Below are 18038 nucleotides of genomic sequence, written 5' to 3'. Positions count from 1 at the left end.
ACTGTAGGTCTCAGTACTTAATGCGGTGGATGAGGTGTCAGAATTAATCTCTCGTTTTGTAATTGACTTTGTAAGTCTCTCAGCATCTTCAAGCTTCAGTCCCCATGAATAAAATGGAAATAGCATGCCTCTCTGCTTTGCAGTAGTGTCATGAGGCTAACCTCAGTAAAGTCTGGGAGATACTAAGATGCTAGATATTGTCAGTAAATGAGAAACCTGTCAAAAAATTGTTCACCACTAAATCTACATAGTTTAGTCATCGTTCCTTACATCCTACTCAATGAGAGAATTGTAAAAGTAGTTGTGACTCGCTACCAGATCTAGGGAGGCAAAAGAGCACTGCCAAGACTAATTCATAAGTACCAATCCACCTACTTTTTGCCTGTGGGAGATCTCTAGAGCAAAGTATTAAATATATTTTATGAGGGCATAGAAAAAACTCTGACATGAGGGAATAAAGAAAGCTGTAGGATGGCAAAAGAAAGCAGTATAATAAATGCAATTACTGGAGTGCTCTGCATGCCAGTTGTCCCATCCTACCAAGCAACAGTAATTAGAGGTAAGAGATGTTAACAAGAAATGCATTGAATGAGCCAGTGTAGCCATTCAGAGAGTAGTTCAGTCCCCTGTTGAACATAGTGACAGCAGATGCCAATAGGAGGCCTGGAGGGAAGATGTCCTCTTCTGAACACATTTCATTTTCTATCTCCTTATAAGAATTACGTTTAATGATTTAGGAGGTGCGTGGTGAAGAGAAAATGTAACCGCTGGCCTCACACAGATCTTGGTAATGGGGCTCTTCCTGCACTGAGCTTGCTCTGCTTTGGCCTGGTGGAGGCCTGTGATGTGGTTTCTCAAAAGGTGTTGAAAGGCAGCTGCTTCATGAACATCTGGACTAGATGGCCAGGCTAGTGCTGCCAAATTCACAGCTGGAGCCAAAAACAAAGCAGAGGTGGTGCTGACAGGCCTAGTCTCTTCCAGCAGATAAGTGAGCAGTGTTTTACCTAAACAGGAGGTGAAATCCTTAAGCAGAGAGTGTCCTGTCTGTGTGAGGCTCAAGTCCTGCAGGTTCCAAATCAGAGATTACAATGCCAAATGCTGTATCTATGACTTTATGAGTATTTATGTAGTATCTAGATTGGCTTTTTCCTTGAGATCCTAGTGTGTTTTTAGTCTGGAAGCAACTTTTCTTTTTATTCTCTTTCTTTTTATTCTCCCAGTGTTGGGTTTCCCCTAAATATTATAACTCTGGAGAAAAGTGGATTTTTTTTTTTCTTTGTTTCCCTTTGGATTCCAATGCTTTTCACATATGCTTCTGTTTGGGACTGAGGTAAGATTTGTGTCTGACTGGTAGTGAGAACAGAATTGTTACTTCTGCTTGTTCTTGCTGGTCTACATTTTCTTTTCAGTAACCTCTGCTCCTGCAGTGTAGGCTCCAGCCTTCATTTCTGTATTTAACCTTGTAAGTTTCTACACTGTGAAGCTGAAGATTTCATTTTAGTATTTGAATCCCATTTCCTGTGAATGCTTTTTAGCTGTATTAGGTGAGCAAATCTCAACTTAGAAATGTGACTGGTATTATGTTTTAGTTTACTGTTTTTTGACACATGTGCCACCTTTGAGCTGGGCATGTATTCAGCAGGCCTGTTTTGCAAGAAGAGTTTAATAGACTTACTGTCCATAAGGTCAGTAAAACTAGCAAAAAGTAAATAATAAACTGTTATTTTAGTGCTTGAGGTTCAAATTTATTAGTGCATTTCTCTAAATACATTAGATTCTCCTGCCATTAAAATGACTTCTATTAAGCTTTAGGAAATAATTTATGAGATATCATGATAGTTAAAAACATGATTGCTGTATTTAATTTATCATCCACTATATGTTATTAATTCTTTTTAAAAAAACAGTATAGAAATACTAACTTCTTTATGACCTCAGTGTTCATAACCCTTAATGAAGTGTCACAGTTACCTGCTCAGGCAAGGAATAATGTCACACCATTTGGGATACATCCATTTGTCCTGCACATTGCTTGTGAGATCACATGTTGGTTTGATTCCCATTCTAAAATGAGGAGGTGTGAAGTAATATTTTGTAAATAGCTATATATGTTATGCATAATAATATTACATGTTGTATACATACTAATGCTATATATAGTGGTAATTAGAACCAAAGCTACTAAGAAGTTTTCAATACTCTTGTAGTGTAACGCTTTATTCATATTCAATGGGATGCGGAGCTTGAGTGTGTTGAACTTGTTCCCTGCTTTTGCCAGTTGCTTTTTGGGTTGTTTCAGGCAACTCCATCTGCCTCTCTGGGTCACAGTTTCCTCATCTCTACTAAAAGATAAATGATACAAAATTCCTGTTCAAAGTATCTGAGCATTTATAGGTCGTAGAGAATAACAATCTAGCCTATTGTCTCTTCCTTGAGGGTTTCTGAAGTATCTCAATTGTGATAAATGGAAGTGCTTTGACATTTTGAGTATAATAAGATTCTTGTAAGAATGATTTTGCCTTGTGTTTTATTTAGTTACAGTAAGCAAATACATCTCTTCATTCAACATACATCTTTTCATTTACCATGTTTACAGAACCTCGTCCAAGAGTGCCCAAGCCTTTGAATGAGATCTCTCGGTACTGTCAATTACAAACAACAATTATAGACAGCAGCCACTAATTTTGCATCCGCAATTATTTGCAGGTGCAAAGTGAACCATGTTCCCAGTAGATATACAAGGATTGAAATTGTTTCATTTACATGTTCAGGTAACACTGAAAACAGTCATTGAGAGGTGTGAAAGCATCAGCTAGATTGAGGCCTCTTAAAATCAGGGTGCTTCAAATATGGCTTGCACAAACTGGCAGAGGAAGGGCCTGAATGAGTGTACATCTTATAATGTGTTTTAGATTATTTTGTGGAGGAGTGGTGTTGCACTTCTGAATGTAGAGAATGCTATGGAGCCAAATCAGAAATTGCAGAATTATTCTTTTTTTTTTTTTTTTAGATTTGTACTGATCTTTACATTACAGGCAATATTGTCTTCCAGATCTACCCTGCTGCAGTACAATAATTATAATACAATAATTAACTTTGGATCTAGAATTTAGTACCTGTGAACCACTTTTATGAACCATGCATGAACATCTTTCTTCTGTTGGGATCACACAGAAATCTCTTTGACTTTCACGGGTTATCAATTGACTGTATGTAAATTGGTTTGTGTTATCACAAGTGGGTAAATAACCCCTTTTAGACTTGTTAAATAGAAAATACTTGCTAAGGTACTGTCCATAGTGGTATGCAGCAAAATGGTTTGTAAGGATTTTATACTAATTTTTGTCAACTTTGTTTTGAAGAGATTGATGGAAAGATTTTATTTTTTTAATTTTAAGGTCTGCTAATGTTACCTTCTGGAACATAGCTAAGAAATATTTTGGTTTGGGCAATACAGTGAAGAACTGGAAAATACTAAAATTTCTGTAGAATAAATGAGGGAACTAGGTTTGGATACCACTGAAAATAGAGGGGATGAAAGAAAGAACATATCCCTTGTGTTATCACTTGAGCTGTGATTTACCTCTGCATTAAGGAAGAACAAAAATTATGTAAGACGGGTAGACATGGCACTTAGGGACATGGTTTAATGGTGGACTTGGCAGTACTAGGTTAATGGTTGGACTTGATGATCTTAAGGGTCTTTTCCAACCTAAATGATTCTATGATTCTGTGTACAGGACAATGTTAACCTTTCCCCTCTATTATCTAATTGTGGTGATGCAACTCCCCTCACCTCCTGGGATGCTCGGTGCTTGGTGTGATTTCCCCCTCCCTGGGGCAGTACCAACCTAAGACCAGCAAAAGGCAGCAGACCAGGGCGTTAAGGCACCCCCTTAATGCACCTGGCTCACGTCTCCCCTGTCACTTCGGAACAGTAATGACAATCAATCACCTCCTGACAGCCTAGTACATCTGTACCTGGATCGTGGCCCAAAGGGAACGATATCAGAACTTCAAAATCTAGCAAGTTCTGGGCCTGCGCAACTGGTGGAAAGTACCAGACTATTTTGTCATCCAAGGTGGGCTGATATGGAAAAGTGCCTGATGAAAGTCAGTTATCTCAGACCCTATAAATAGCAACCCTAAGTGAGACCCTTTGAGCTCTCGTGGATCGCAGCAGACTATGACCAGCATCTCCCCTGGGTGGGGGCGCCTACCAGGCATAACTCCTTGAGGTTTAAAGACCATCTGCTGACAGCACGGACAAAGGGCCAGGGCAATGTCAGACTTCTTGAGGCTCAATTATTGCCCGTTGAGGAATGCCGATGCATTGTATTTACTCTAAACTGAAGACGAGGGAAATTTTAACTATAAGCTAGCCTCTTCCATCCACTTCTCTACCTATCTATGTGTTTGAATGTGCACATTTGCCTCATGAATGTGGGCATCTACATATTTCACTGATCAAATATTTCTGTCTGTCGCTGTGTGTGTATGTTTTGTGTTTATACGTATGTACATATATATACACTTTGGTTTAGGTTACCTTCTAATAAGTTAGTGTGAATCTTGTCATGCTCAAATTTGTAATTAAGTTGCTGTTTTAATTATAATGTATTCTACCAAATCACCTTGTTAATCATCAAATTGGTCAATCATTAAGTGCTGCTGAAATTCAACCTTTTGATCCATGTCACACCATTAATAAATCTTGAATTGCTGCTGAATCATGGCCATGTCAAATTTTTTGACACTAATTAATATTAGTCTAAAAATAGGGAACTACTATGGTATTGTTGTAAGTGTCTGATTACAGATTGAGTAAAATTCGTGACTCCATTTTAAGGTTATAAAATGATTTTTGGAGTGACCAGTGGTTGCAGAAATGTATTTTGGAACACATGTGACTAGAGAACTAAAGACAACTTGACAGAATTTAAAAAGCCTCACTGTGATCATTACAGAGACTCAAAGTTTGTTGGCCAATAATCTGATTTCTCAAAGCTTGTTGAATTTATAGATACTTACAAACTTAAGTTAAGCATGCCTGTTAGATCGGGAGTGATCGTAGCACTTCCAGCACCATCACTGCAGCCTAGATCTGGAGTTCAGTTCTCTATTAGATGTGGCTTGTGAACCTGCAATATTTCTTCTAGAGAAGAAATTTAAGCTTAAACTCCTTTCTGAGTTCTGTCTTCAGATTGCAGTTGTGGGCTCTGTAAATTCCATCACTTGGATTAGGCTAGTGATGCATAAAACCTGATTTTTTAATTATATTTAGAGTGTTCCAATATAATAGAATGTGACTTTTTCTCTTTTTTATAACTTAGTGTTTGAAGAATATTGCACTTTGTGTAACTCTTCTATATACTGAAGATCGCACCGATTTCATAGATGATGATATATGTTGCTTTGCAAATTACAGTATGTTGTAGAAAAACTTTCATTTCCTCTTCCATTAAAACAGAGAAGAGCCCACTTCACTGCACATTTGCTGTAATACCAGTAAGGGCCAACCTCTAGGAGTTGTGAACATGGAGTACTTGTGAAAATCAGGCAGTTTCTATTTAGAATGCTAAGGCATCCACGTTAGGGAGATTTTGGCTTCAGTGTCAGCGTGTGTGTGTATATATATATTTAAGTTTTTACACTTGTATGTAGGACTTCTTAAGTCCTTTTCACCCCATCAATGCCTCTAATATTTCTTCCCTTTGAAGAAGAGTACTCTGTCTTGACCCTATCTTACAGTCTTGAACTGTAAAGACTGCCAGTATATAGGATTGAACTGATGCCATTATTCTTGAGAGGTCTTGTTCAGATGTATAAATATCAGAATTAGTTTATTAGTAATTTGTTTCTCAGACATCACAAAGACCTGCACAGAGTACTCGAGTGAAAATTACACTATGTGAGAAACAGAAAATGCTCATCCAAAACCAGTCTCATTTTCTCAAAACAAACAGGCAATAGCCCCAAAACCCAGTCCTGACCCTCTTTTCCAATACACTGTTATTAATTCAATTTCTCAACAATGGTTCACTTCTAGTACAAAAATTGTATTTCTAGTGACAACAGCACACTTGAATATGTGTACAGCAACTCCATTCAGCAGCATTGTGTAAGTAGCAGGTGTCTTAGCAACTGTAACTAGAATGTGCACATCTGTAAACCCACATGCAAAAGTTTTGATGGGAGAGTGATGCCTGGGTATGTCCCAGGGTGAGATGTGGTTGCCCCTTGTGCTGGTTTTGACTGGGATATTTTCTTCATAGCAGCTAGTACGGGCTGTGTGTTGGATTTATGCTGAAAACAATGTTGATAATACAGGGATGTTTTCATTATTGCTGAGCAGTGCTTACTGTGTGTAAGTTAAGGCCTTTTCTGCCTCTCACCCCACCCCACCAGTGAGTGGGCTGGAGGTGCAGAAGGAGTTGGGAGGGGGCACAGCCAGGACAGCTGACCCCAACTGACCCCAGGGATATCCCACACCATACGGCGTCATGCTCAGCATATAAAGCTGGGGGAAGAAAAGGGAAGGGGGGGACGTTTGGAGTGGTGGCGTTTGTCTTCCCAAGTCACTGTTATGCTTTCCTGGAGATGGCTGAGCACCAGCCTGCCGATGGAAAGTGGTGAATTAATTCCTTGTTTTGATTTGCTTGTGTGTGTGGCCTTTGCTTCACCTATTAAACTGTCTCGATTTCAACCCACGAGTTTTCTCACTTTTGCCCTTCTGATTCCCTCCCTCATTCCACCTCGGGGAGGAGTAATCGAGCAGCTGTGTGGGGCTTAGCTGCCAGCTGGGGTTAAACCACGACACCCCTGCTTGACAGATGCAGGACTAACACCATCCTGTTCTGCTGTCTGGAAGCAGGCTGTCTCTTTGGTTCTACTGACTGCCATGAAATACTGATTCAGTGCACTTCCATGACGTAATCTTTATCCTGGTCCTTTTCAGAAATGAGTATTAGCTAGCAATGTAGGCAGGAATTCATCCTTGAAGCCTTTACAATCTGTTTAGGTCTAGAGATTGCATAACATTAGTCTTCTATGTGTAAAATTTCTTGAGCAGTATTTCATCATGTATATGTTTGGGTCTCTATAGATGGCCAGAAAACCAATGAAGGGAAACATATGCTTTGTACTGGCATTTTATCTATTGCATACTGTGGCAAAAATGGTGTCTTGGTGAATATACTGTACTGGTGATGAACTTTCATTTCATTAAATGAAATGCACCATATGGTGCAAAATGTTCTGCTTGTTTGTTTTGCATATACTTCTTCCATCCTCTTCTTTCTGATACTGTATGGTGGTGGGAAAAGGTATTAAGTTGGTTAATAAAAAATATCAAATTTATAAAGGCAGATCTGCATTTTCGTGGGTAAATGTTTGCATCCATAAATAATTAAAGGTACAGTTTTTCTCAGGAATACATTGATTGGTTATGTCTTAATATTTACATCTGTAGCTTTGTATTTGCAAGGACAAGCATAAAGGCCAGGCTGGAGGTTGACTGAAAATCTGGTCTTGTATATTCTATGAAAAGTATTACTCAAATTTCTCACAGGTGAATAAACCGCATGCATGGATGAATCTAGTTAATTCAATGGTTTAATAAGCCTAGAATCCCAATGAGGCTATAACAAATCCCCCTGGCGTCTTGGAGTTATGAGAAAGATGTATAAAATGATATGCAAGCAGAAGAGCTCTTTCTAAATTTGAGGAGTCTTTTGCACATTATTTTTTTATTCTGTTCACTACATGAAATAATTTCATATCTGTGGCTCAGTCATGATAAAGTATTAGATCAGTTATCGTTTGAGGGTAGTATCTGGCATCAGTTTGCATCTGATTTTTTTTTCCTTTGGATAGTTTGTTTTTGAAACAGTTATGCAGCACTAAGACAGACGCCTCTTAATGCCCTTTTGAGAAAGATGACTAGCTTGAAGTGGAAATCTCTGCTGCTTTTTTGTCAAGGAGCAGCACCTTGTCATAAACTGCCCCATTTTCAGATGTTAAGCACATGTGGATCCTGGATTGGAACTAATTCTCTAGTTAGAAACATAGGAATTGCAAGCTGACTAGGACTGACTGATTTAGCAAAACGACTGTAACTGATATAACTGGATAAATTTAATTATGAATGCTGGATTTAAAATCATTGTACTCTGAACTATAATCTGGACAACTAAGCAATGTGAAGCCTGGTCAGTTCTTGGATGCTAAACCTTCCAGGAAAGAAATATCATATGGGAAATAATTCCACAGTAGGTTTCTTTTGCTGCATTTTGATACAGAACCAAAATCCCAGTTTAGTGATCATGTTGCTCTTGTTATTTTTTTCAGTATCATGTATGTGTTTGCTATTTTACAGGCATTCACAGGGACAGGATACCCACTCCAAGAAACCTAGTATATGTTGAAAGGGATATATATTTTCAGGTGAAAAATAAAGCAGGTACTGCAATTACATGTTATCAAGGAACGATCCTACCTTATCTTCAGGAAAAGGAAGCTGTTGTTCTTCACAGCTTCTGAAATGGGGAACAGGCTCTGCCTTCATTTTCCACCAAATTAAATAAAAAAGCAGGTAAACTAATGCTGAGTGATGTAAATCTCCTCCTCTCTCAAAGATGCACACATAATTTTACAAATATACTTGGAATACAGTAGCAGAATCTTATATTCAAAATTTTCAATTAGTGAAGTTCTGTGGAGTTCAGAGGAAAAAATAAGAAAAGGATGATTAATAAGAAAGCTTTCCAATGAATGTACTCTGTATAAAATTGTAATTTTATTAATAGGTGAGGGAGGATAAAATGCACGAAATGGTAGCTAAATATGTGGAAAGCCATAAACTCTGCCCTGGTTTAGAAGATCGTAAGTGTATGAAATTGGAATGCACTGAATTGATTGCGATCTGATATTCATTATACTTCAGCACTGCTGGCAGAATCCCTTCTAACCAAACGTGCATAACATGCTTTTTTAGCACTTTTACAAAGCCTAGAGTTTATAATGACAATTAAAGTGCATCTTTTCCAATAATTACACAATTTGAATTTGGTCTGTGCTAATAAGCTTTAAGAAAACTTGAATTCCACATTTTAATATCAGAAATCCACTTAATTATAGGTAATCTCCAGCTCTGCATATCACCTGTATTAGCATTTATATTCTTCCTTGGAGTCTGCAATATAATTTGCTGTTTATTGTCATGAACATCTTTCTAATATATACCTGCAATCTCACGTAGGCCATGGCTGGCAACCAGCCAAGCTCTTAATTCATCTTTGCCTTATCTTTTTTAGCCCACTGAAATTCTACATGAAAGGCCAAGGTGGACAGCCTGAACAAGCACCAGCTTGTCTTCATCATCATCATCTTCATAGGATTCTTTTAGAAATAAAGACCTGGTTTGCCTACCTGTTTCTGGAGGCTGGGTACTGGCCTGCAAAACTTGCTTCGTCAGCAGAAAGAGCTTATCCAAGAAGGCAGTGCCCTAAATTCTGCTCTGTTCACCATTTGGAAGAAGCAGGTAGAATTTATTTCTCGCAGGAATTTTTGTTTTGCTGATTAATTGTTTTCCATACTAGGCTATTATGTTGGTAAAATATTTACAGCCATTATGATGAAAATTGCCGGGAAATGAATTCATAGAGTCTTGCTACCTTTTGATTTTACTGTGTGTTTTTTTTTTTTTTTTTTTTTCTTCTTCCCAGGACTTTGAAACACTGCTGTGGTTTTGGCTTGCCTCTCTATTCTTGCTATTCTTTTCTGTCACACTCAGTAATTGGCCTAATAAAAGGCAGAAACAAGAATTTATTACACTTTGGGCAATACTTGAAACAAACTTTAGTTGCTGGAGCAGCACTTTTTATCTCCTCGCTGCTGTATATTTTGACATTCCTTCTAAATATTAAATTTGACTATATTAAATTTGACTTTATTAAAAGTTAAATCCTGGTGCTTTTTTTTGTGATTGCTGCTGTTTTTGCAGTTTCTTAGGCAGTCAAGTACATATATAAACATATCATTTTAATGAAGCTTTTGGAGAAACAATATAAGCTGTGGCTATATCTACTTCATTGCTGCCAGAATCCACAAAAATTGTATGAATTAAAGACTAGCTCCTTGAATACCTTGTAAGTTTGTCTTGGAGTAATTTCTGTGGTAAATTGAGAGAACAAAGATGAGAACTATTCAACTTTTTATACCTTTTCCAAGCTTGGAATTTGACGAAATCTTCCCCAAACAAATGATGCCCTTTACGTTTAAAGTAGTTTGCAAATATAACGACAGTAGTAAAAATAAAACCAGGTTAGATTGTCATGATGTAGTTTCGACTGTTGAATCTGTTTTTCTTCCATATGCTAGGTGGCAAAATCATCTTTTTTTTTCCTGTTTTCTAAAAAGACCCTAAGAAATAGCAAAACACCATCCTAGAACTGTTTATGCAGGAATTTTTATTCTTTGAAATCTTCCAGTGTTAAAGCAACAAGAAAACATTTAGAATGTCCTTTGGTGGAATCTTATTACACTTGTTATATATGTAAACTGATATTCTTTGATGCCAGCACGTTGCCCATACAGAGAAATCTCTGCACAATTAAATGAAAGGAAAAAGAAAAGGACTAAATAAAAAGTAATATTTTTCTCTTATCTGATTAGAATTAAATACATTAACAAATTGTCTGGTAACACAAATAGGCAATAATACAAAAAATCTACATTGTACATTATTTCAAGAAAAATAACTTCATTTGAATACAAAAGGATAAATACACTTTTTGTCCTATAGCCACTCTTGTACAGTAGGTGAACACAGCATCTTACTGATGCAGTGCTGCTAAGGTATACAAGGATATGACTGGCTTGAGTTTTATTGAGGGGGCTGTTACACATGTGCATCACTAACATCAGACAAAGAAATCTTTCAACCAACAAGGGTTACAGAGCAACGTTCACTAAAGCACAGGTTGGAAAGGATTCGGGGACTGAAGCAGGCCAATATGGCAGCTTTTACAGATTTCCTTATACCCACAATGCACTGACAGCAAAGAATGCCTTTATTTGGTCGGTCCACACACCGGGTGGAGGTACAGTAGCGCACCATATAGGAGTAGCAAATGTTTTTAAATTCTCTTCCCATTCTGGGGGCTGTCAAAGCCGTTTCAGTCCTGCGTAAGCTTTGCAGCTAGCATTGATTTGACAGAATAGGCAGCTGCCAACTTGTCTCGAGTCAGAGGTGAACAGTCTTGACTCTGAGCCCTGTCCGTAACTGATTAATATGGCTTAGTTCAGTTAGGCCTTCTTAGTTGTATGTGGTTATTTTTTCTCTTTTTTCCTTTTTAAATTGGATTTTGTTTTGTTTTCATGTGGCACGTTCATTTGAAGCAGTCTGAATGTGATGCCATCAACCATACGGAGTCTAGCATATGCAGAGTCCGGTTGCTCCTAGTAGAGCAGTCAGCAGTAATAGTGGCCTGTGTGATATTGCCCCCTGGCCGGAGTTTTGGCTGCAGCCTCCTGGATCCCTTTCACACTTCAGCTTCTCACATAAAATGCCAGTGTAGGCCGGAGGGCATTGGCATCGCACATTGTTGATGCATGTTCCTCCATTCTGGCAATGCAGTAGTTCATTGTCACATACGTTTGCTGTAAGATAGCAGGGGAGGGAGGGAAAGAAAAGCAGAATAAATATAAGTTCATCTACAGGAGAAACTCTGCACTAAAACCAGAATTAAAACACTACCTCCCCCCTTTTCCTGAGACTTGTAAACAGGGTGTGTGGTTTTTTAAACACTTCAAGTTCGAATTTTTTATATTGTTTGATATTTTCTCACCCCCCCCCCCCCTTTTTTTTTTTTTTTAGACTATAGTCTTGGAGAACCATATCATTCACTTCAGACCACTGACTATGATAATATTAATTAATGAATTAATATGAATAATGATTTATAATGAAATGATATGAATACCTGCCTTGTGCCAGTGTCTGCATTTTTATAGTTACTACTGAACTGGAACTGTAGGTGGGTCTGCTATTGTTTGGAAGGGGTAATGTATCTAGGGCTTTTGGAAAGCATGAACAGTAGTTAGAAATGCAACATGGCTTTGCTGAAGTAAAAAGATCTGTATGAGAAGGCAGGGTTTTATAATCAAGAACTGCATGTATTGATGATCTGAAAAAATTATGCAAAAAAGATAAGGCGAGCACAGGCAGGAAATTCAGCATGCTGTTTGATGGGGATTATATGGTATATACATATGGAAATAAAAGATAATGATGTTATTTCCATTACAGATCAAATATTTCTTCTTTATAAGATTTGCTACTGTGGTACAAGGGTAACTGGCATCTTGAAACTATCTTAGATATTGTAGCCTGATATAATAACTTCAGAAGTCAGATTTGTCAAAAGAGTTAAGAGAAAATAATACAGGCAAAAAGTGTTAGAGCTGCATTATATTATCATATTTGAAAAATTGACAGCTTTACTTTGTATTACTTAACTGGAATATTTCAATGGGTAAATATGTGCAGATATGAAAAACATACTACTTTAATGTGTCAATCTGTGTTTTATTCCAGATGATATCGCTAGTAGAATATGTGCTAGATTACAGCTCTGTGTTCCCCAGGAGGGGCAATTTTATTAAAGATCTTGCACCTACTATTTAGGCAGAATGTGACAGTTAAAATTTTCACTCAGAGAATTAGGGAAAAGATTATTTGGTTTAGAAGCAGACTCAACAGTATATGCTGTTTATGCATACCTTAGCCTGGAAATACCCGAAATAATTCAGAAGAGGGAAAATATTTTTAATTTTACTTTAAACATTGCTATTTATTGCTACAAAGAAGTTCAGTTTTATAACTGTTAATTTACTTAGAAGCAACCCAAATATTATGAAAACTAAAATTGAAACAGTCCAAGTTCTTAAGTGATGCAATTCTACATAAATCGGTACAATTTTGTGCACCAGCAACCTTACTTGTAATCTTATCTGTCTGGCTTGCTTTCAGAAAAATAATGCAGTGTGTTAGAAACTCATACATGCAATTGAGAGAGAACAGTTAAATAAATTTTTTCAGTGATTCCTTTAGCAATCAAAGGTTTTTACTAAGAGCTATGGATTTAATATTGTTGTCCAGTTTCTGGATTGAATGTCAAAATTTGAATAATAAAGTACAACAAACAACACATTATTGATGACAGCCATATGTCTGAATGTTTATGTTTTCATATACATTACAAGAAATAGTGTTTATATTATGTACAAGGAACAGTAAATCACCACCAAATAAATGTGATGAGATTAAAAACCCAGAGAAATAATGGGCCAAAAAACCTGAATTTTATTTTAAAAGTCAGTATTTGAGTTACATCTCTTATAACTGAGGCTATGTATCTTTAAAGCTGGCTTTATTATTGATATTGTACATATTTAGCTGTATCTATATGCAAAATCAAAATACTTTATCTGATGGTACAGCTACTGCTAGTTCTAGACTACTCATTGCTGGGATGCTTCCTGCAGTTCAGGCAACGAAAATGGTGAAATATCTGTCCCATCAATACTGACCATTGTTTGTCTTGAATAATTGAGTGGAATTCAATAGTTAATTAAATACCACTTCTTAAACAGCAGATGAGATATTTCACTTTGTGTTTGGCCCAGAATATATTATCCAAATTTTCCGAAGTATTCAGTAAAACAAATTTTTTTTCCAATGGCTTCCCTATTTTTAAACTCATTTTGACAACTATAGCCTGTAATTTTAAAAGGTCATCAGCCCAGCTTCTGCTCTGTAGTTACAGATTGCTGGAGACGGGTGGCTGAAGTGGTGTGTTGCTACATGCTGGCTGTTCTGCCTGACACACAGATGCAGGCTGCTATTAAATTCCTCTAATCATTGCTGTCTACAGAATTCTGGATACAATGTTGTAGATGCTGATTTTTAAATCAGACTGTTTATTTCTCATTAGAAAGTTTAAAAAATATCCTTAAAGAAGGGATGGATCAAAAGCTTCTCCTTCATGCTTTTAAAAATCTGCCCACAGAAACACATTAAAGTAAAACCAGGTAGATTTTAATGTTCTCAGCAAACTACTATGTAGCTGAAAATTCTTGAATTGTTAATCTTGTATTGTCACAGCTTTTCGTTCTTACTTTCGTCCTTGTATCTCTTTCTCTTGCACACACACATGTACACACATATATGTATCATGTAGATAGCAATTGTGGTGATTTGGAAGTTAAATGAAACAATTCTGAACATGTTATGAAATCCCATTATTTATTTTTTGCCAATATTGTTTTAATTTTATTCTGACCAACTCTAATACCATTCCCACCTTCCCAAAAGCATGGTCAGGATTACTTTTAAGGCTTTAATATTAACTAATTATGTTTATTTAGTTTAGCAATTGGATTAGCTGTAGTTAATGAGTGTAGCACATCATCAGCATAAAGAAAAGTACTTTCACTGGAATTTAAAACAAAATTTATGCCTTAAACAAAAGTAGTAGACATGCTGCCAAAGCAAGGCAAGTATATTAATTGTTGTTATGAAAATTAACAATGTTTCTAATGTTAACAGTATTTTTCTAGGATATGTGTTACAACACGTTTTATTTCAGAAGAGGTTTTACTCAGAGAAGGCAGGGACCTGGGAGCTACTGAGCAGGCCAGGACCTTGCAGACCCCTTGCTCTGTGTGGAAGCCCAAGGAGAGCTGGTGCTGGTGGGTGCAGGTAGGGCTGGTGGAGCCCCAGCATGTGCCTGGCCCTTGGCCTTTTTGTTTCCCCAAGCAGCAGGAGCAGTGAGCCTGACAATACAGGGCCTTCCTGCCCATTGTACCCCTCCTACCTTCTCCTACCTGCCATGCCCTGGCCCTTCTTATACTCCAAGCAGTGAAATGTTGCCTCCACTGCTGAGAGCTGTTGGACCAGCTCTGCTTTATCTTCATCATTAAAAGAAGCAATGGTGAAATATTAGTTTTAATTAATCTGAAAGGCATCAGGTATCAAGTTCTGATCAACGAATAAAACCCAGAGAAGTGATGCAAGTAAAAGAACTAATTCTGAAGTAATCACACATCACTATTAAGACTTGTGTGACTGAACTGGCTGTGGGTTTGCTGGCAGATCTTCCTTATTTAGAAGACAAGATATCAAACTGACTGTTTCAGAAAAACAGAGATATCCGATTTGCTCTGGAGAGCTTTGCAGGCCTTCTGGGGGGAAATTTCTGAGCACAGTCTCCAGATCTGTGCTACTGCAGGAAGTGAAATATTTTAAGTAAAATAAAGGAAAAATTTTACTGTTATTTTCATAATTCAGCAATTTACAATCTAAGGTATGGTCCAATTATGGCATCCTTAAAACACTGTACAAGGGAGACAGAAAAAAGCTACATGTAAAAATGAATAGCTATTTGAAGCTTTTCTGTCCTTGGGGCAATGCCCCCTCCCCCCTCCAAACCAATAAACTCCTGCAATTAGTAAGATATATTATTATTTGTGAATTAAAATGTAAACATCTTTTCCAAAGTAATCATTAATAAAATATTGAAGCCTCTTTTTTAGGATAAAACCTCTATGAATGATGATGAAAGATGTCTTGCCACAAGTCACAAAATATTATTGATTTGTAATTCCAATGTTACTATGTTTGGAAATGGACTAAAAAAGGAAACCAAAGGGAAAATACCCAGTCTTTGAACCAGCTCGAGCAGTTCAGGGGGTAAGTGATGTGTTAGTGTTTCATAGAATTTATATTGCATATTTAATGAAATGTACTGAGAGTAGCATAGTTGTTTGACAAATATCTACTTTCCTCTTGAATGTTCAAATCTGAATAATACATGAAAATTTCGGAGTCTGCCCAAAACTCAACTTTAATACCTTTGCAGCTTCTTCAAAGAAAAGAGATTGACAACTGTGGCTGATTTTAGTTCTGAATGAAACAGTAGTATAGACCCAGTAACACAAATGCAAGCCTTGTACTCTTTGATCTGGAGGGCCACCTCAGGCACAGCATTGTGCTGTTGGCTTATGTTTTCTGCTTACTGCATCTGGGCAGCTTCAGAGCACACGCACAGGGCTTTTGGTCTGCGTACTGCTCAGACAGAAAAACAATATGCTATTGGACTTAAACACAGTTTCCTTTAGCATCCTCTCTTTTGTTAAGGCCATCTAAGAGGGAAGAAAATACATTTTGTACCTTTCTTTGTGCTACTTCAGTTTTTGTACAGCTTGTCTACAGTAGCATCTTATTCTGGTGGGTCAGCCACATGAATATGAGAAAGGACAGGCTATTGACTTAAAAACAAGAAATGAATGTATTCAAAAGGAGACCTTTTTTGACCTGGGATAGGTGGTGTTCACTTTCTGCATCAAAATCTGGATTTATTATGAAATTTTCATTGTTTGTTGTGAATAGCATAAAGACCATTAATGACAAAGTCCCAGAAACAAAACTTTTTATTAGAGGTCCTTGACTCCTTTCATGAATTCTGAAGTCTGTCATTTCAAGCAATGTTTTGTATGATCTCTCCCATCACTTCTTCTTCAGTGTGCTCTTTTTGTGCTATCACTTGTTACAGCCTTCTCTCTCCCTCTCTCTTTTTTAAAAAACATTTCTTTACTTTTCTCCTTTTTGTCTCCCAGATCATGAGTATTATAGTCCCTGGACAGGTTGGTGGATTGACAGCTCTCAATATATTACACAACATTTTGGTCTATTCTAAAGCACTGATGCCAGCTTTGACCCTACCTCTGCTGCAGTGAATTTTCCATACTGTTTGTCAGTAGTTTGTGTGAATGGCACTACTGAAATCCTGAGAATTTTTTGACCTTGGATTCCACCCATTGTTCATAACTTTGAAAGCACGCAGGTCTAGTGGCTGAAGAAATTTTTCTTGGCTGTTTTTTTTTCTCTAATGCATCTGTTTCCTTGGTACTTCTTATCTAGTACAGAATGTTACTTGAATTCATTTACGAGGAAGTTTTCAGCACACATGCTAACAGAATATTCTGTCTTGGCATAATAAGTGAGTAAAAAACCAAGCATAGTGAAACCCATGTTTTCGGTAATGATGTTCATAGGTAGCTTCAATATATGCAGTGGTTGTCTATATATAGACAACTGTGAACAGCACATTGAAATGCCATGAAAAAATTAGGAGGTTTCATCTCAGTACAGAAATAAGTTCAGTAAATTGAGGCCAAGCACAAGTGATTTCTTGTCAAATACAGAATTAATTCCTATGAATACTATAAAGATCCTGTAACTAACATACATTATTCTCTAAGAATGCGATCATTTATTCAATAAATGGCAAAGCCAATCACAGAATACTAAAGAAATTGCAACAAATGAGGAAGCTTGTGTGTATGCCTAGTAAGAATATGGACATCTACAAATACATAGAGCAACATGCACAAGAAAACCTCTGCCGTTATGAAGGTATTAGTAATATTTTTCTCACAATTTGTCAAAAAGATATTAATGGAATTGGGGAATGCAAAACACTTAGTCTCATTCAAATGCAAAGGTTTAAAATTGTTTTCAGTTGTATCAGAACATAAGTGACCACAACCAAAATATTTTCAAATTGCCAGAGTTAGCAACAAAAAATTATTTCCATTATTTGGAAACAGTCCTAAAAACACAATATATACTTGTAACGTGTTAAAGATCTTCATGTTGAGCTCCAGTGACTCATGAGATTTCACCCATATAAAGTAAATATTAGGAATGAGGATATAAGGGTTTGGGGAAAACTTGTAAGTAGTTAGGCTTCTTCTGAAAGGTTACAACTATTGCTGTTACAGTTAGTGTGGCACAGCATTTGACAAAACCTCAAATTTTTATAACTTAAGTATCTTATCAATTTGAATAACCAGTGGCTAATAACTGACTTGGAGGTTTTGTCACTTAGATTTCTCCCCTTGCCTGTCTTCCAATTAGTTCTACTGTTAGCTTACTGTTATTAGAATTTATTTTACTGTTACCAATTCCAGTT

The 18038-nt window shown here is 37.0% G+C and overlaps 2 protein-coding genes across 9 annotated transcripts in view; one reads left to right on the top strand and one right to left on the bottom strand.

The window, feature by feature from the left end:
- The window catches only part of VAV3 (vav guanine nucleotide exchange factor 3), a 202070-nt gene extending 193505 nt beyond the window's left edge, over positions 1-8565 (top strand). The window contains exon 28 of the transcript XR_012624163.1: positions 8509-8565. The gene's annotated coding sequence lies outside the window, so the exon portion shown is untranslated. The remainder of the gene's footprint in view (positions 1-8508) is intronic.
- Positions 8566-10452: 1887 nt separating this feature from the next.
- Positions 10453-18038, bottom strand: part of NTNG1 (netrin G1) — a 157344-nt gene continuing 149758 nt past the window's right edge. For all 8 annotated transcript variants that reach the window (XM_074832658.1, XM_074832665.1, XM_074832657.1 and 5 more), the window contains one exon: positions 10453-11661. In XM_074832658.1, the coding sequence (XP_074688759.1) occupies positions 11435-11661 (227 nt within the window). In that variant the 3' untranslated portion in view covers positions 10453-11434. The remainder of the gene's footprint in view (positions 11662-18038) is intronic.

This window comes from Strix aluco, chromosome 8 (assembly GCF_031877795.1).
Source record: "Strix aluco isolate bStrAlu1 chromosome 8, bStrAlu1.hap1, whole genome shotgun sequence".
Taxonomy (NCBI): Eukaryota; Metazoa; Chordata; class Aves; order Strigiformes; family Strigidae; genus Strix; species Strix aluco.
The sequence above is the reverse complement of the archived record's forward strand: the minus strand, read 5'-3'. Positions and strand labels throughout refer to the sequence as shown.